The sequence below is a fragment of the Taudactylus pleione genome, unplaced genomic scaffold (assembly GCF_031769625.1).
Source record: "Taudactylus pleione unplaced genomic scaffold, aTauple2 ptg000178l, whole genome shotgun sequence".
Classification (NCBI taxonomy): Eukaryota; Metazoa; Chordata; class Amphibia; order Anura; family Myobatrachidae; genus Taudactylus; species Taudactylus pleione.
In genome coordinates, this window is record NW_028284580.1 from 11,282,926 (window position 1) to 11,300,347 (window position 17,422).

At 43.6% G+C, this 17,422-nt stretch overlaps 1 protein-coding gene across 1 annotated transcript in view; it reads right to left on the reverse strand.

Moving 5' to 3' along the window:
* Nucleotides 1-515: 515 nt before the first annotated feature.
* NSG2 (neuronal vesicle trafficking associated 2) overlaps nucleotides 516-17,422 on the reverse strand; it is a 50,415-nt gene continuing 33,508 nt past the window's right edge. The window contains exons 4-5 of the mRNA XM_088475810.1: nucleotides 12,188-12,298; nucleotides 516-3,102 (exon numbers count right to left, since the gene is read on the reverse strand). Of these exons, the coding sequence (XP_088331936.1) occupies nucleotides 2,911-3,102; nucleotides 12,188-12,298 (303 nt within the window). The 3' untranslated portion in view covers nucleotides 516-2,910. The remainder of the gene's footprint in view (nucleotides 3,103-12,187; nucleotides 12,299-17,422) is intronic.

The window sequence follows — 17,422 nt, forward strand, 5'->3', positions numbered from 1 at the left end:
ATCCTGTGCAAAGAAAAACAAGAAACATGCTGTCGGGACTGCCAGGGAGCTGCGGGGAGTCGGATGGTGAGTCGTGTGTTAATGCTCGTCATGCAGGTGTATGGCCAGTAGTAGATTACAAGCTAATCAGATCTTTGCCTTTTGTTTGTTAAATATAGAGATGTGTGGTTCAGTTCTCTAGAAATCCGAAGCCACCCAAATGTTGCGAAACTGGACAGATACTAGTTGTGGTTCCAATCTCCTGAGGACCTTTGGAGATATCGGAATTTAAATCCGAATTTTAGGTTTGGATTGCAAAAATGACATGATTTTAGCTGTTTTTAAAAAAAATTATAATTTTTTTTTTAAATTCCAGATCCAAGACCAAAACACGAAGATGCATCCAGACCCAAAATCAAAACATAACAGTTTATACATGAGGACTTGTACTTCTTTAGGTGCAGATGTAAATGTTATCTTTCTCATTGTTACTTGCCTTTTACCATCTTACCAAATAACATGACAAGTTACCACCGTTCAGACACATCCAGCTTTATTGTTCCTGTCAGAAAAGAGTGCAATGATCACATCTAAATACTCCAGTCTCTTCAAGCTACTAACAAGAAACACAGCACGAAATTAGAAACAATGAGTAGCCAAATAATTTTTTGCAGTGACAATGGATTTACAGGTGATAAGAAAGTGTGGCAGAAATTAAAGATGAGAATTTGGCACTATAGTCTGGGTACAGCACATATTACACCTTCAGCTCAAGTTTATGGAGTACAGTACATATGGTAGCACAGCACATTTCAGAAAGCTCTGCACAGTTCTCACTATTATAAAGGAAATTATCTGCATTTGGGAGAAATACACTAAGGATCATTTCACTGGACCCTTAAAAGAATGTGAAACAGCAAACAGCAATGTATACATTGTATGATACTTAATTTATATGGATTTGAAGCATGTGGTTGTATCCTTATGGTAATAACATGTCCTACAATCTTTCTTAGTATACAGTCTGACTGAGTGTTGTGAGGATTGCAATCAAATATCCATTTTGAGAATGTAATTATGACTAATGGAAATGCAATGTGCCTCTTACCATGGCAGGTAAATGTGTATTGTATAAAGCACAGTCAGTTGTAATCATTTTATTAATGTGACCGCTTACTAAATAGCATTATCCTAAGCAACAAAACAAACAAAACTAAAACAGCACTGCTGGAATATAGCTCTTTAATAGAGCTGCTAAACACACTTTATGCCTCTATTCTACACAAAGGATGTTTATAGAAGTGGGTAAAGGTACAGGTCAAGCTTCCCATGCAATTCAGCCAATTAGATGTAAGAAGAAATAAATAAACTCCTAGTTAGAAAACATTGATGGTAACCAATATACTATCCAAAGACCAATAATAAAAAAATATCTCATCAGTGCTACTGTATATCAAAAGAGGAAACGTATAGAGAATGTAAATATTACAATTGAAAACGTATCTCTACTTATATTGTTATGTGGATAGAGGGGATAAATTATGATTTAGACATAACTTTGCATGCAAATTATAATAATAAGCAAGCAACTAGTCATTGGGAACTAAAGTAATAAATAATTAGTTACTAATAATTCTTAATTAGTAACTAATAACTACAGAATTAGTAGCAAATAACTAGTAATAACTAATATCTCTACTAAATTTGAACAATTACCCATAATGTATTCTATTACTCAGTTGCTGATGTTTATAAGTTGCTCTGACCTCGTGTTCTAAGACTTGTAGATGGTTAGATTTTAAAATATCTTTACACCCCGCTCCCCCCATCTTGATGTAAGAAGATCTAATGAAAATGTAAACATATATACTGTACTTAATTGCTAAGGTTGACAGGGACCACACACATACCCCAATAATACCCATTTATTATACAGTACTGGATTTCTATTTAGTGATATACTGAATCTACAGCACAAGCTGTAGAAAGACTCATGAGCTGTACTATTCTCACCCACTTAATCATAGTCGCTTCATCATTTCATCTATTTATGGTTAAATCCATTATCACTGCTTAGGAGCATGCCCATGTTATTTACAAATTTGCCCAGTACCAAATAACTTTAATAATTTAATCTTCAACCTTTTTAGCCCTAACCATTTGTGACAATCAGAATGGAGATTTACAGTATTTATGGATGCCTATAATCTCATCTCTGCTTCTGAATGAACGTTAGTCTATTATTCATCAACAAATGTATTATTGTCCAATTTTAAGTTCAATAACACTTAGTTTATGATACTGCTATTGAATAAACTATTGACATTTGTATCTATTTCTCCCTGAACAATAGCATTCCATACACAATTAGAAAAGATGTTCCTTTTGTCTGACCTGAAATATTAAACTTGTATACCCACTGTTCATGTCTAAGCACATGATGAAATGTTAAGCTGTGAGTGCCACTTTTCCTCGTTTTGTTCATGGAACGATTATGTCAGTACTCTACTGGGTAAAGCTTTTCCCAACACACAGTACAACTGTGCCAGTTCACAAAGAACAATGACAACTATTATAATTGAGCACGAAGCAAGACATTCAATTGCATATGTTTGCATTGTCTATCAACAGTGTTTTGAATTTGGCAATGTTTTTTAAAAAAAACAAACAAAAAAAAGTAAAAATTCAATACATATTTTTTTCTTTCTATTTTTAAATTGCAAGTTAACAATAAACATTGAACATGCCTTTGTACAAGGTTGTGACTTGGATACAAATTAACAATAACAATGCACAAAAAAGAAACATATTCTTGTTGTTCATTAGTGACTTCCGCAAGTTTGTTTTTAGCTTTGCATCTTCATTGTGGCACCTTATCTGAGCCATGCCCAGGACAGTGGGAACAGGGAAGTCCCTTGTCTACGTGACCTTCTAGTGACCTTCACTTTTACTAGCCTTGGCTTCATGGTTACTGGATCCTGAAGAAAGCCATGGAGAGACAGATCTTGAACTTGTTTGCTTAGCCATGCTGTAGTGGCTAATTACAGTATAAAACCTTCCTCGTGAGTTGGAATCCTGTGCAGAGTAGTAAGCGTCAAGGGAGGATGGTATGCATCTCTTATGCTACAAACGAAAAGAATTGATATCATTATTTGAAATAAAATTATTAAAATTAAAAAGTTACTTTTGTTCATATTAAATATTCTATCCTTTCAAGAAAAATTAAATGTTCAAAGTAATGTATTACTTAGGGAAATAGTGTGCTTTGTATTAATGATGTAAGTAGTTAAGCATAACTACTTTTTATGGACATCAACATCTTCGTAGACACAGGTGTGGCATATTCCCTATACGCTGGTGCTACGGTGTACTGCCTGAGTTGACATTATCATGGCTGGATCCAGACATAGGTGAACCGATCTGCTGCTTGGGACCTTGAAATAATGAGGAACTTTCCTCCTTGCAGATACTGGTGGTTGACCTCTCTTCCAGGTCAAACCACAGTAATGTGAACTCTGTACCATGGAACAGGCTACTGATCTGTTCCTCCTTCTCATCTGCCTCCTTCATTCCCTCCTCCCTCTTCAACCCCACACCACTTGCAACACTCAGTACCGATGGAGAAGACCTGCCTGGATAATTTCCAGAAGGCAGACAGAGAAGTCTGCAACCCACAGCATTCTATGGAGTCAGAGTAAGTTTGTTGGAGTGGGGAGGTATTAATGTTATGTTGGAGTTGGTGAGGAGTTAGGGTTATGTTGGAACTGGGAATGAGTTAAGTTTTAATGCTAAGTGTATGTTTGGAGGAGGGGACGGTTAAAGTCGTGCAAAGACTAGTGTGTGTGGCGGCTAATGTAGTGTGGGAAATGGTGTGGGGCATTAATGTTATGTGTGGATTGGTGTTTGGGAAGGTAATGTTATGTGGGAATTGGGATAGAGGGTCTAATATAATGTGGGTAATAGAGTGAGGGGGGTTTAATGTTATATGGCCATGTACATGCCACAAGAGGTGCCGGGAGGGATCTGATTGGATCCCTCTCAGGAGGAAATGTAAATAGAAGCCCATAGGCTTCTGTTGGGTAATGCCATCAAAAGATGGCATTGGCCACCGCATCTAAGCTCTGTAATGTATTGCATTCCGGAGCTTGGTGTATATGTGGTAAGCGGCCAAACCTCTGAAAATGTAATTCTCAGAGGTTTGAAAAAATATGCTTTGCTGCATCCCGGATAGTGTCAGGGTTAACTTTATGCGGGGACTGGTATGTGTATGGTTAATATTATGTAGGGGCTGATGATGGGAGGTTAATATTACATGGGGGCTGCTGGATGTGGAGGTTAATGTAATGAAAATTGTTTAATTCAACTTGTTAGACTGTGCAAAACACATGAATTTTGCATTTGAAAATTATAGCATATACAGTATAAAGGTAAAGCATGCTTAGTATTCCCCTGCTAAACTAAGAGTATAATGTCAGAGATACTGGTGACACCAATGCATCCAGTAATGTCTTACATTCCTTAGAAAAAACAAGACTGCTAAATATTCCAACACCTGTGATTTCTCTTTCCCCAATGTGCTAATGTTTTTATCTTTATTTCCATAATGATACAATATTCATGTACATCATTTTGATTACGTACAGGGGCGGATTGGGCCACCGGGACAGCGGGATAGATCCCATTTGGCCGGTCCCCTCTCTCCTTTGCTGGGCTGCTTTACAAAGACCGCCGGCCGGCTGCTCTGACGGGCCGGCCGCTACCGTGATCGGGCAACAGTCATGAATGAGCTTCTGCACATGCGCAGCTTCTGCTCATTCAGCAATGAAAAGGCCGCGGGAGGGCTGCTGCAGCAGCTCCTCCGATGGGCCATTGCGGAGCACGTGAGTGACACCTCACGGCTCTGCCTCCGAGTCAAGCAGCCACCACGCCCACCAGTGCAGGAGACGGGAATGGGGCAGAGAGGGTGGAGCAGCTGCAGGACTGGCACGAGGACTCAGGGAAGCAAGCGGCCACGAATGCCACGGGTTGCTAGAATACCGGAAATCCCCATGGAGGTCAGTTGCTAGCCAAACACTAGAGAAGAGGGATCAGGGGGAGGCAACATCACAGCAGTGAGGAGGCCACAGAGCATATATACAGTATATGCTTAAATATAGACTGCACTACAGGATTCTTGTAAATAATCATAGTGTATTGGCATAAACGTTTCAGATCCCCTGTGGCTGTTTACTTGACTGCTTTGAAAAAACAGCCACAGGGGCTCTGAAACCAGGTGGTGTATGCCAATACATGTATGTATGTATGATTATTTACAAGAGTCTTGGAGTGCCGTAGTCTTTATTTAAGCCTGTCCATATTACTACTGAGGTCACCCAAGCAGTTGTATTTATCAGAGAGTGCCATTTGGACACATGGATGTGCACCAGGGAGGGGAACTGTAGCGGCATTAGCATAAAGTCACAGACGAACACAAGGAAGGCCGCAACTGCGTCCAACTCAGAATCATGCTCTATGAGGAGGGATTCCGCCCCCCATGATAAACCCCACCCCATCTTCAGACCACGCCCCAATTAGGGCTGCTTCCAAAAATTTCCCAGGCTGGTTTTCCATCCCAATCCGCCCCTGATTACATATGTCTATTTTTTTACTAATCCAAAATCACTAGGACACAGATGTGTCCAAATACATTTAGCCTCCTTGCACGTTAAACAGCCCTTCTAGTCATGCTGTGACGCGACTTGGTAGCACAGAGCGTCTTTTCGTGCAACTTTTTCCCTTAACCACTTAACTGACCAATTTTTTTACCATGAACTGCTCTAAAATTGTCGGGTTTGTTTATGATTGAATTAGGTCAAGAAGATCTATTTAACACTTATCCAACACGTTTTATTTTATTTTTTTACACAGTATACCATAAAAATAGCAATTATTATGGTATACTGTAGTGATGGCCATCGATGGGGTGGCATCAGTGCTTGCTATCAAGCACAGACCATCGATGGTTTTACACTATTGATGGTATAAAAAAATATATTTTATTATATATGTAAAATATCGATATGTATCGATAAACGATACTATTGTGGGCAGCAGGGGCTTTGCTATATATTAGGGACGGCCATCGTTGGGGTGTCGATTGATGGTTATCATCGATGGGTCCATCGGCGATTGCCATTGATGGTACAAAAACATCGATAGTGAACCATTGATGGTTTGCACCCCTCAATGGCCACCACTGCTGAGGGCACTTTGGGCTGCGTGCCCATCAAATACGGGGGCTCACTTATCCATTGATGTTGGAGAACAATTGGCTCCCTGCCATCAATGGCAAGACCATCAGCCATCTGCATTTAACAATCGATGGTTTCTAACACTCCGTGGTCGATGACCATCCCTACTATAGATGTCCCATATATAGTGTCCACTATATAGTGTCCCAGCTCCCCCTCCTCCACAGCTGGGAGCTGACAGTCTCCAGCGGCTGCTCTTCTCTCTGCAGCCACCGGGTGTGGATAGAGGAGGGAGCCGGGTGCTGACAGTTCCCGGCGGCCGCTCTTCTCTCTGCAGCAACCAGATGTGAACACAGGAGGGGTCCGGGTGCTGACAGTACCCAGCGGCTGCTCTTCTCTCTGCAGCCACCGGGTGTGGACACAGGAGGGGGGCCTGGTGCTGACAGTGGCCGGTGGCTGCTCTGCTCTCTGCAGCCGCCGGGTGTGGACGCAGGAGGGGGTCCTGGTGCTGACAGTCCCCGATGGCTTCTCTTCTCTCTGCAGCCACCGAGTGTGGATTGAGGAGGGGGGCCGGGTGCTGACAGTCTTCAGCGGCTGCTCTTCTCTCTGCAGCCGCCGGGTGTGGATAAAGGAGGGGGACCGGGCGCTGACAGTCTCCAGGGGCTGCTCTTCTCTCTGCAGCTGTCGGGTGTGGATAAAGGAAGGGGACCGGGTGCTGACAGTCCCCGGTGGCTGCTCTTCTTTCTGCAGCCGCCGGGTGTGGATAGAGGAGGGGAGTCGGCGCTGACAGTTCCCGGTGGCTGCTTTTCTCTCTGCAGGCACCGTGTGTGGATAGAGGAGGGGGGCCGGGTGGTGACAGTCCACAGCGGCTGCTCTTCTCTCTGCAGCCGCCAGGTGGGAGGGGGGAGCCGGACATGAGATGCGACCATGTCAGGGAAAGCCCAGCCTGGTATGGTCGCATCTGATGCGACCATGCCAGACAAGTGGTTAAAATCCTGTGAATAGGATGCACAAGCAGCTTATGCTAATTAAAATGATATGTGGCATCAGGGCTGCCATCAGAGATTGTGGAGCCCGGGACTAACAAATAGGCAGGGCCCCTCCTCTTGGGTGGAGAGGGGGCAGTTTTTCTGAAGTGGGAATTGCTGTTGATAATGTGGGTGGAGCTACAGCAGAGGTGGGGCATTAATTGGTGCGTAAACCAGTTTTAAAAAATTATCAAAGTTTGGGCTGTGGTGAGTGCTAACATGTCAATCTGTACTATAGAAGTGAGGGTGAGAGAGCAGAGTAAGGGTGTGGGAGAACAGGGTGAAAGTGTGAGAGCAGGGTGAGGATGGGAGAGCAGGGTGTGGGTGGCAGACCAGTTTTTCATGGTGGCAGAGCAGGCTGAGGGTAGGAGAGTAAGGTGAGAGTGGCAGAGCAGGCTGAGGGTAGGAGAGTAAGGTGAGGGTGGCAGAGTAGGCTGAGGGTAGGAGAGTAAGGTGAGGCTGGCAGAGCAGGCTGAGGGTAGGAGAGTAAGGTGAGGGTGGCAGAGGAGGCTGAGGGTAGGAGAGTAAGGTGAGGGTGGCAGAGCAGAGTGAAAGTGTGACAGCAGGCTGAGGGTGGCAGAGCAATATGAGGGTGGCAGAGCAGGCTGAGGGTAAAAGAGAGTAAGGTGAGGGTGGCAGAGCAGGCTGAGGGTGGCAGAGCAATATGAGGGTGGCCGAGCAGGCTGAGGGTAGAAGAGTAAGGTGAGGGTGGCAGAGCAGGTTGAGGGTAGGAGAGTGAGGTGAGGGTGGCAGACCAGGCTGAGGGTAGGAGAGTAAGGTGAGGGTGGCAGAGCAGGCTTAGGGTAGGAGAGTAAGGTGAGGGTGGCAGAGCAGAATGAAAGTGTGACAGCAGGCTGAGGGTGGCAGAGCAATATGAGGGTGGCAAAGCAGGCTGAGGGTAGGAGAGTAAGGTGAGGGTGGCAGAGCAGGCTGAGGGTAGGAGAGTAAGGTGAGGGTGGCAGAGCAGAGTGAAAGTGTGACAGCAGGCTGAGGGTGGCAGAGCAATATGAGGGTGGCAAAGCAGGCTGAGGGTAGGAGAGTAAGGTGAGGGTGGCAGAGCAGGCTGAGGTAGGAGAGTAAGGTGAGGGTGGCAGAGTAGGCTGAGAGTAGGAGAGTAAGGTGAGGGTGGAGCAGGCTGAGCATGGCAGAGCAATCTGATGGTGGCAGAGCAGGCTAAAGGTAGGAGAATAAGGTGAGGGTGGCAGAGCAGGCTGAGGGTAGGAGAGTAAGGTGAGGATGGCAGAGCAGGCTGAGGGTGGCAGAGCAGAGTGAAAGTGTGAGAGCAGGCTGAGGGTGGCAGAGCAGGTTGAGGGTAGGAGAGTAAGGTGAGGGTGGAGCAGGCTGAGGGTGGCAGAGCAATCTGATGGTGGCAGAGCAGGCTAAAGGTAGGAGAGTAAGGTGAGGGTGGCAGAGCAAGCTGAGGGTAGGAGAGTAAGGTGAGGGTGGCAAAGCAGGCTGAGGGTAGGAGAGTAAGGTGAGGGTGGCAGAGCAGGCTGAGGGTGGCAGAGCAGGCTGAGGGTGGCAGAGCAGAGTGAAAGAATGAGAGCAGGCTGAGGGTGGCAGAGCAGGCTGAGGGTACAAGAGCAGGAATCTGTCTCCACCACATTGGAAGTGGGATCCCCCGCTGCCTCTCCTGCCTACCTGAGCTCTTCACTATCGTGCTGCATCGTGCTTCTCCCCCCCGACGATGCGGCTCCTTACTCTCCCCCGGCTGTTCTCTGCCCGGACTCTCCCTTCTTGATGACGGTTGCTGGACTGCGGCTCCTGTTCCAGGCACGCCGCTGACATTTACACTCACCCGGCAAGAGAGAGGGGCCGGGTAACAGCAGCATTGTTAACTTGGTGCTGGCCGCAAATTAATCGGAGGACAGGCAGCAAATCAGGAGCCGCTGCTGTGACTGCTCTTGATTGGCTGCCGGTCCGCGAGCTCCAATTGGTTCGCAGCCAGCAGCCAATCAAATATGTCGCCGGCGCTTATTCACTCTGCTGCCAGCCTGCCACCCGGGCCCGGGACATTAGGCCCGGCAGTCCCCCCCTGATGGCGGCCCTGTGTGGCATGCCTATATTCTGTGTGCGACTGCAGCTCTATCTGCATGTGAAATGCTACATTACAGTGTGATAGTTGCTGTAACGTAGCATTTTGCATGCAGATATAACTGCAGTCACACACAGAATATAGGCATGCTGCATATCATTTTAATCGGCATAAGCTGCTTGTGCATCTAATTTGCAACACTTTGCATATAAGATTAGTGGAAAAGTTTACTTAAATATAGGGAGTTATTTCATTGTACATGGTAGTTATATCACTGCATTAAGCTTAAGTTTTTCAAAATTGCCATTATTTTGTCACGTGTTTTAGTGGCTACATTGTATTAAAGGGCCTGATCAGAGATGGACGCTGGGCTGATGTTTATGCAGATGAGTGATTATCGGTGATTTGCGCTTGTGTCTGAGTCGCACTGCGCATGCATCGTTTCATTACCATCACTCACAGTGAGGATTTATAAGCAAAGTGATTGACATGCAGGGACCGTTTGCAGGCGGCAACGGAGGTGTGTGTCTCAGCATGCAACTGCAATCCCATACGCAGTAAAATGGCTCTGACATCTCATTTGCAGCAGCCACTCTGAGCAACCATATAATTATTCAGAAGGACAATTATCAACTGATCAGGGACCAATGCTTATTCTTTGTACGCAGTCGCTTGGATGTATGTAGCCACCAGTGGGCGTCTCAATACAAATCCCAACGACTGTGTCATTTGCATATTTTCGCACAGCCGCTGCATACAAATTCGCAGCATCAGTGGCATTAGCAGACATCTGTAAATCAGGCACTGATTTGGCAATTATCTGGTTGCCACCCATTGCCATTCATTATGCTCACTGCCTCACCACTGGGTATTATGTAGGTGTGTAACTAGCAAGTGCAGGACCCCCTAACAATTTTGTTTTTCAGCAGTACCTTAACAATACGTATTTACTCACAGTGGAACTGAATGCCCAAACATGCACTGCATATGTGCTTTTTCCCTAAGTATGATCATAATAGCCGAGCTGGGTGCTTTGGAAAGAATGGACTTCCATCACCCAAATCCCTCACTGTTGGAGCCCATAGCAGCCACATGTTACTACAGGTGAAAATGCAGTACAGGTTGAGTCTCCGATATCCAAAATGCTTGGGACCAGGGGTATTTTGGATAACGGAATATTCCGTATTTTGGAATATTTGCATATCATAATGAAATATCTTGGGAATGGGACCCAAATATACACACAGAATGTATTTATGTGTTATATACACCTTATACACACAGCCTGCAGGTAATTTTATACAATATTTTCAATAAATTTGTGGCTCAAACTAAGTTTGTGTCCATACATGAAATTCATTTATTTTTCATATACACCTTATACACAGAGCCTGAAGGTAATTTTATACAATATTTTTAATAATTTGTGCCTTAGACAAAGTTTGTGTACATTGAACCATCAAAAATCAAAGGTTTCATTTTCTCAGTCATGCCAAAAAAATTCTGTATTTCGGAATATTCTGTATTTCGGAATATTTGGATATGGGAGACTCAACCTGTATTCAGAAACATATGTGACACCAGCTTTATTGTACTGATTTGATCACTGTAGAAACATCTCAGTATTGCTCCTCTAGGTGTGTAACATACCCAGAGGTGTGACTAGTATTTCTGCTTGAAGTTTAAACCAAGTAGTGTCCTTCTCCTCTTTGTACAAACGACTATAATTTGTATACAAATGTGTGCACTTAAAAAAATAATATGGTAAACGGTAAGTAATGCAACATAGTAAGTTCTATTAGGCATTTGTTTCCAGAAAATGTCCTTTTTATTTGAATGACCTTCATTCTGTATAGAGATAGCTGCTTCATTATATGCACCCCATGGTGCAATCCTGCAGGTATAGTGTTCTTTGCCTAGAGTACATCATAACATGACTGATGGTGTTCTATTACATTGCTGTGAGCCATCATCTCCTGCTTTAGATTAATACAGCAAAAACACAACCCACCCACTCATATCACCCACTTCTGTCTATTGTCCACCCACTTTATGTCATAATAAACATTACAGTGGCTTAATGTCTGCAGCAATAACACAACTCAGAATGTTTTGGAACATTGAGTCTTAATATAAACCTTAATACATTATCTCAGCTGCACCTATCCAAGTGTGTATTGTACATTATCGTGTATGCTCTGTTTATATTTCCTCTTTTATGTGTGACATACAGTACCTTATTATGCAAAGTTGAACAAGCAGTAGCAGAAGTATATGTAGATGAGTTTATGTATGTTTATCTTACTGTTTACATATGTAACCCCCAAAGTCCAGATTTTCAAAAGTCAGACCCAATGCATGGCAGCCAAATGGGACAGAGCTTACCAAATTATGGTATTAGTAATCAGTAAGAAAGAGCAAGGCAGGGCATATTGTAGGGGCATAAACAAATCTCATACTAGTTTTCTATATGGAGCATGGTGATATTTTTATTCTGTCTAATCCACATCGAAACACATAATTCCACTATACTGTGCACAAAGTTTAAACATTCTTAAGGTGCGTATCCACTAGCAGATAGTGGAACGACAACATTGTAATCGTACAGTCGTTCCTCTTCCCCTGCAGTGCCTACACTGAACGATATGTCATTCAGTGTAGGCGCCCTCTCTCATCCCTGAACATGGTCAATCTGTTGTTATCGGCAGATTGACCGGCATGTTCAGGCGATGATTGATGTCGTAAACGACCAGCGGGAGCGCACATCGCTGGTTGTTGTCGACATTTTCATGCCCGATTAATGAGCGATTGTACGATTACAATGTCGTTATCGTGCAAGCGCTCATTAATATCTGCTAGTGGATACGCGGCATTAGCATGTTTGGATTGAATAAGAAAAACATTGCATACTGTACCTTGTACACAAATCCATCTGGACAGCTGTGATCATAGGTAAAAGCTTTGTAGACCACAAGGAACACTATGCAAGCGAGAAAAGCAAGTGCCAGACTTATTAGGATGGTGACCTAGAAGGGAAAGAAGTCAATCAATAAATAAAATTGTGCGCTATCAGCAAAGTGTAAACCACATCACTGCAAAAAAGATCTGCACCGTCGCTTCCTAAATATAATTTTTAGGCCTTACTGATGTGTTTATTTAGCTTTACTTCAATCAGAAAGATGTTTTCAAGCTGCTATTTTGCCCGTGGGATACAAAAGAGGGACACTGCTGTACTGAAAGGATTACAATCAATGGGAGGAAATTGACAGCTTCCCTCTTGCAGAGCCGAGGAATGAAGACAAGTAAGCATCATTAGGACCTGAGTGTTCTTTCTGATCTTCCTGGAACCTGACATCACGTCTTTCATAATGCATCATGAATTAAATTACACAGTACATTTGAAGGTTTTCATAGAAAAGAAAACTTTTCAAGAGGTTTGTGCTTTCCGAACATCTACTCATGAGCACATATAGGGCATGATTCAGAGGTGGACGCGTCCACGGCTATGTCATTTACCGCATCTGTGTCTTTATGCTAATGTTGCAACCAATGATCTTCCTACTGAGACACCCACTGGCAGCGGCACTAATCCATCTTGGTGCATCTTTACAGCTTACCAAAACTTACATGCATGGTGCCCTGGAAGCCCGGACCTGGGCCTCCAAATAATAGATTTCAAATAAACAATTGTAAAAACTTATTATTTTATTTATCTAAGCAAAAACATCATAAAGCATCTTTTCTTCTTAATTAGCCCCCTTCCCCCCATTTTATGCCTGGAAGGAAACAATAAAAGCGTTACTTTTTATTTATTTATGTTACCAGATGAATATTTCAGTCACTTTGTATGTACATAGCATGTGGATAAGTGACCATTTATTCCTGAGACCATCTAAATCAGTGGTTCTCAAACTCGGTCCTCAGGACCCCACACAGGTCACGTTTTCCAGGTCACCCAGCAGGTGCACAGGTGTATTCAGTACTCACTGACACATTTTAAAAGATCCACAGGTGGAGCTAATTATTTCACTTGTGATTCTGTGAGGAGACATGGAAAACATGCACCATGTGGGGTCCTGAGGACCGAGTTTGAGAACCTGGGATCTAAATAAAGGTAGCCAGACTGTCTATTTTGGCCTGCTATTAAATTGCACTAATTTGTTTGGTAGATTGCAGCATTAATTGGCCAAGTGTGCCCCATGTTTTTTTCCTTTTCTTTTTTTGCAGCTTGGTATGAGTATGAGGAAATTATCTAGTTATATGAATTAAAATGTTACTATTATTCCAGGTATTAAGTCAGGACATGGTTTACATGAAAACTGAGTGACAGAAGAGGGGTTTAAGCCCAATAGGAGCATGGAATCCCTATGGATGTGCATGTTGCTATGATATTTAAGGAACACGGCACCATTAACGTATTTTCATTTTCTCTCTATTGTAACTCATAAATACAGTAGCTAAAACAGACCCACACATGCCATTTGTATGTAAGATGTGACATGCAAATAAAAATGTGTTTGCACTGCTTATGTCTCTTAATGATAGGTCACAAAAGATTTTCAGCCTTTTCATTATATCACTGATTCCAAAGGTCTAAGCTGCCCTGTTCTACAGTAGACTGTAAGCTCTTATGAGCAGGAGCCACTTCACCCGAGGGACGAGATGTACTAAGCATCGCATCCACGATGCCGTACAAACCGCCTATTATTGGGTACATACCGTTGATAATATGCACAGAAGGACGCGTACGGCTGGGGGAACTGGGAGGCATCCGACTGGATCCCTCTCAAGGGGCGTCCCCAAAAGAAGCCCATAGGCTTCTATTGGGTTACGCTATATAAAGATGGTGTTACCCACCGGGACTAATGCATTGTATTCCGGGTGCTTAGTATTGTTCATATGAGAATTTCGGTAAAACACCTGAAAACTGCATTTTCGGGGGGGTTACCTCTTTTCTGCCCTTAGTACATAGTGCCCTATGTCTCGTTTATGCACATCCTTCATGAGCCTCAAATGTTCCTGTTTTCATTTAATGTAGGATTTATGTTTGCATGATTTTTATACCAAATGACTCACACTGCAGAGTATCATGGCACTTTACAAATAAGAAAAGATGTTAACTAATACAGTTTTTATATTTACTAAAATTCCTACACAGGAATTCATTATTATTAACATACTCAAGAGAACATTAAAGCCATAAATCAAGATAAAAATGCTTCAATTAGCTACACATAGAACGAGAGTCAGTAAACTCTTTGTGATCGAATTAATTTTTTTCTTTTAAAAAGAAGGGGATCTGTTTCTTTTTTTATTTCTTTTTTTATTTAGTGTATGAACATCTAAAAAGTTATTATGACCTAGTTCAGACAAGAGAATCTAGGAATCTCAACAGAGGACTATGGTCCATCATATACAGTATTCCCCATGCTAATAGAGATAAAGCTATCTATAATTCCTATGCAGTGATGTGTTCAGCAAGGGACACAATGGAGGCCTTCGAGGAGACAGAGTATAGAAAGAGGCGCTGTTGCGATTTGAATTTTCTGACGGACAGCCAATCAGAGCTGGCCACAGTGAAATAATCACGGCTTGCCACATCATAGCTCCGTATCCTTGTGGCAGTTTGTATTAACAGCTGTGAAAGGTATTGGGGGAGAGGGAGCCGGACACAAGACTGTAGTTGCTGAACAGAAGAAGAGAAGGAAGATGTCGTGATTAACAGGAGAAGACTTTCTGGGAAAAATAAAAGGGTTTGCCAGCCAGGGTGAAAGTCAGAAGGCCTAAGAAGAAGAAAGGGGTAAGAAGCCCAGGGGCTTGCGGAGAACAGTGCCTGGCTAGCTAACAAGGTCCAGCTCTGAAGCAACCTTGACATCTGCGGGGAAGGACTGATGCAGAGGCGGCATTCCTTGCAAATGAGGTTATCCGGGGTATCCCTCCTGTTTCCACCATGGTTGGCTGACCAACTGAGGCCTTAGTGGGGTGCCCATTTCTTTTACCACTTGGCCACCGGGGATTTAGCCCTTCTTCTATTGGGTGCTGCAAAATAGATAGGGAACTAGGCCTGTAGGCACAAGTTAATTCCTGCATTTGGCCATAATGCAGGTTAAAGTCGGGTGTTAGGTCCATGCCAGTGGTTATAGTCAGAAAATTGGCCTGTGCATGCTGGTTCCCACATAGGGGTGTGAAGGGCATGCCAGCTCCCACACCATTTTCCATGTTTTCCCACGAAATTCCCCTGTTTTCCACCAAAAGTCAAGATGTGATGTGCCCTCTTATTGCATTAACATAGACATACTCTAACACTTACACTTGCACTGAATTTTAGACGAGCATTTTAGTTTTCACTGTTGAGATTGACTATATACCACTGTTTCTATATGATTTTCTGTAAATCTACATTAATACATTGGCCACTTCGTTTCTGAATATGCTCTGTATCTTTATCCTGCAATGGTGATAGTGAAAGGAAGATTTTGACAGTACATGTACTCAGTGGCGTCCCCCCACTGAATTACTCCTGGTGTGTTGCGCGCAAAAGGGGCGTGGCCTCACAGGTAGGGGGCGTGACCACGTGGCTCGATCCCCGTTTTTAGTCTCACGATGGGTCCCGGAGTTCTGGACTACCCCTGGGGACCAGTGTATTTGCAGAGCCGGCTCCCTCACAGTGTTGTAATGCTACAGTGCAGCACCCAGCTGCTGTCACTGAGGGGGCATCTGCACTCTGGTGTCACCCCTCGGCAGGTGACACCCGAGTGCGGCCCACACCCCCCTTGTGACGCCACTGCATATACCACCACGATCCTTGTTAAATAGGCATAACCAAGCTCTGGAGGTGGAAGCAACATAATAAATAGGCCTGTATGTCTGACAAATATTTGTTGCAAGTGTACCACATGCATAAACCATTTGTACCACAAGCTAGGAAATTCAACATTTTATCATTTGATTGGATCATTTACATTATAATATAACTTTCAATATGTATTTTTGTGCTAATTAAGATTAATGGAATGAAAATCTACATTATTTCCTGGGGCTGATTCAGAAGTGGAAACAGAAGCGGCAGAGTGTATTGGCGGATGCCCGTCTGCAAGGTTTGAGACCCGTACACGCTGTTATACCGATTGGTGCATCTTTAGATGCACCATCAGCAGCATCATTGAAACTTGCACCAGTCCTATGGCAGGAGAAGTTTCTCCTTCCGAGTATGGCCTCCTATGCGTGTGGTTGAGCGTCAGTGTACAGTCATTTTCACAAACACATTTGCGACACTCTCATAACATGCTAATGAGACAGACCATCTCCGTGTGTGTGCTAAGCCACCTCCTTGTCACCGCCCAGGAACACCCACATCATTTTCAAAACAGTTCTCTGTGCGTGCGCCTGAAACTGCAACTGCGGCTGTGTACGGATACAATAGGCAGACATGCACAGTGTGACTTTGTTACATGCACAGAAGCAAGAAATCGCTCCATCGCATCTCACATCGGCAGTGAATCCGCCGCTGTACCAGGCCCCATGGGCTTTATTTACAAAGGATGACAGCAAAATACAAAATGTTAAAGGTTGGTGAAGAAAATCCTGTGATTTTAACACTTAAGCAAATAAATAACAGTTGAGTTTTTTGCGGGGAGAGAAACATTTCAAACAGATGACCTTACAAAAAATGCATTTTACTCATTGCAAAGTATTTATTTAGCAATATCAATTATTAAGAGGTATTTTTGTATTAATATTGTTTTCACTTTACTAAAAATCACCACAATGTGAGGTCTAGGGCTTGGTAATGATTTGGGGGGACCCCATTTTTTTTAAATTAATTTAATTTTCTATGCATTAAATCTAACAAAGTCTGCAGAGATCATAGTGATCTGTGCAGTGCTTCAACCAAACTCATCTGCCACAGGCAGGTCCAGGGGCAGAACTATGGGAGACAATGGAGGCGCCTGCGACTGGGCTCTAGCTCTGAAGGGGCACCTCCTCCATTGTCCACAACATATTCACCCCATTTAGGGCTGTAACTATGTACCCGGAGTGTACTGTCATGGTCGCCCAATACATGGCACCCTTTCCCGGCACCTGAGAAGCCACCATACACTAGTGGAGAGCTCTGTGTCAGACCATCAGCTGCTGCCTTCATCTATCTA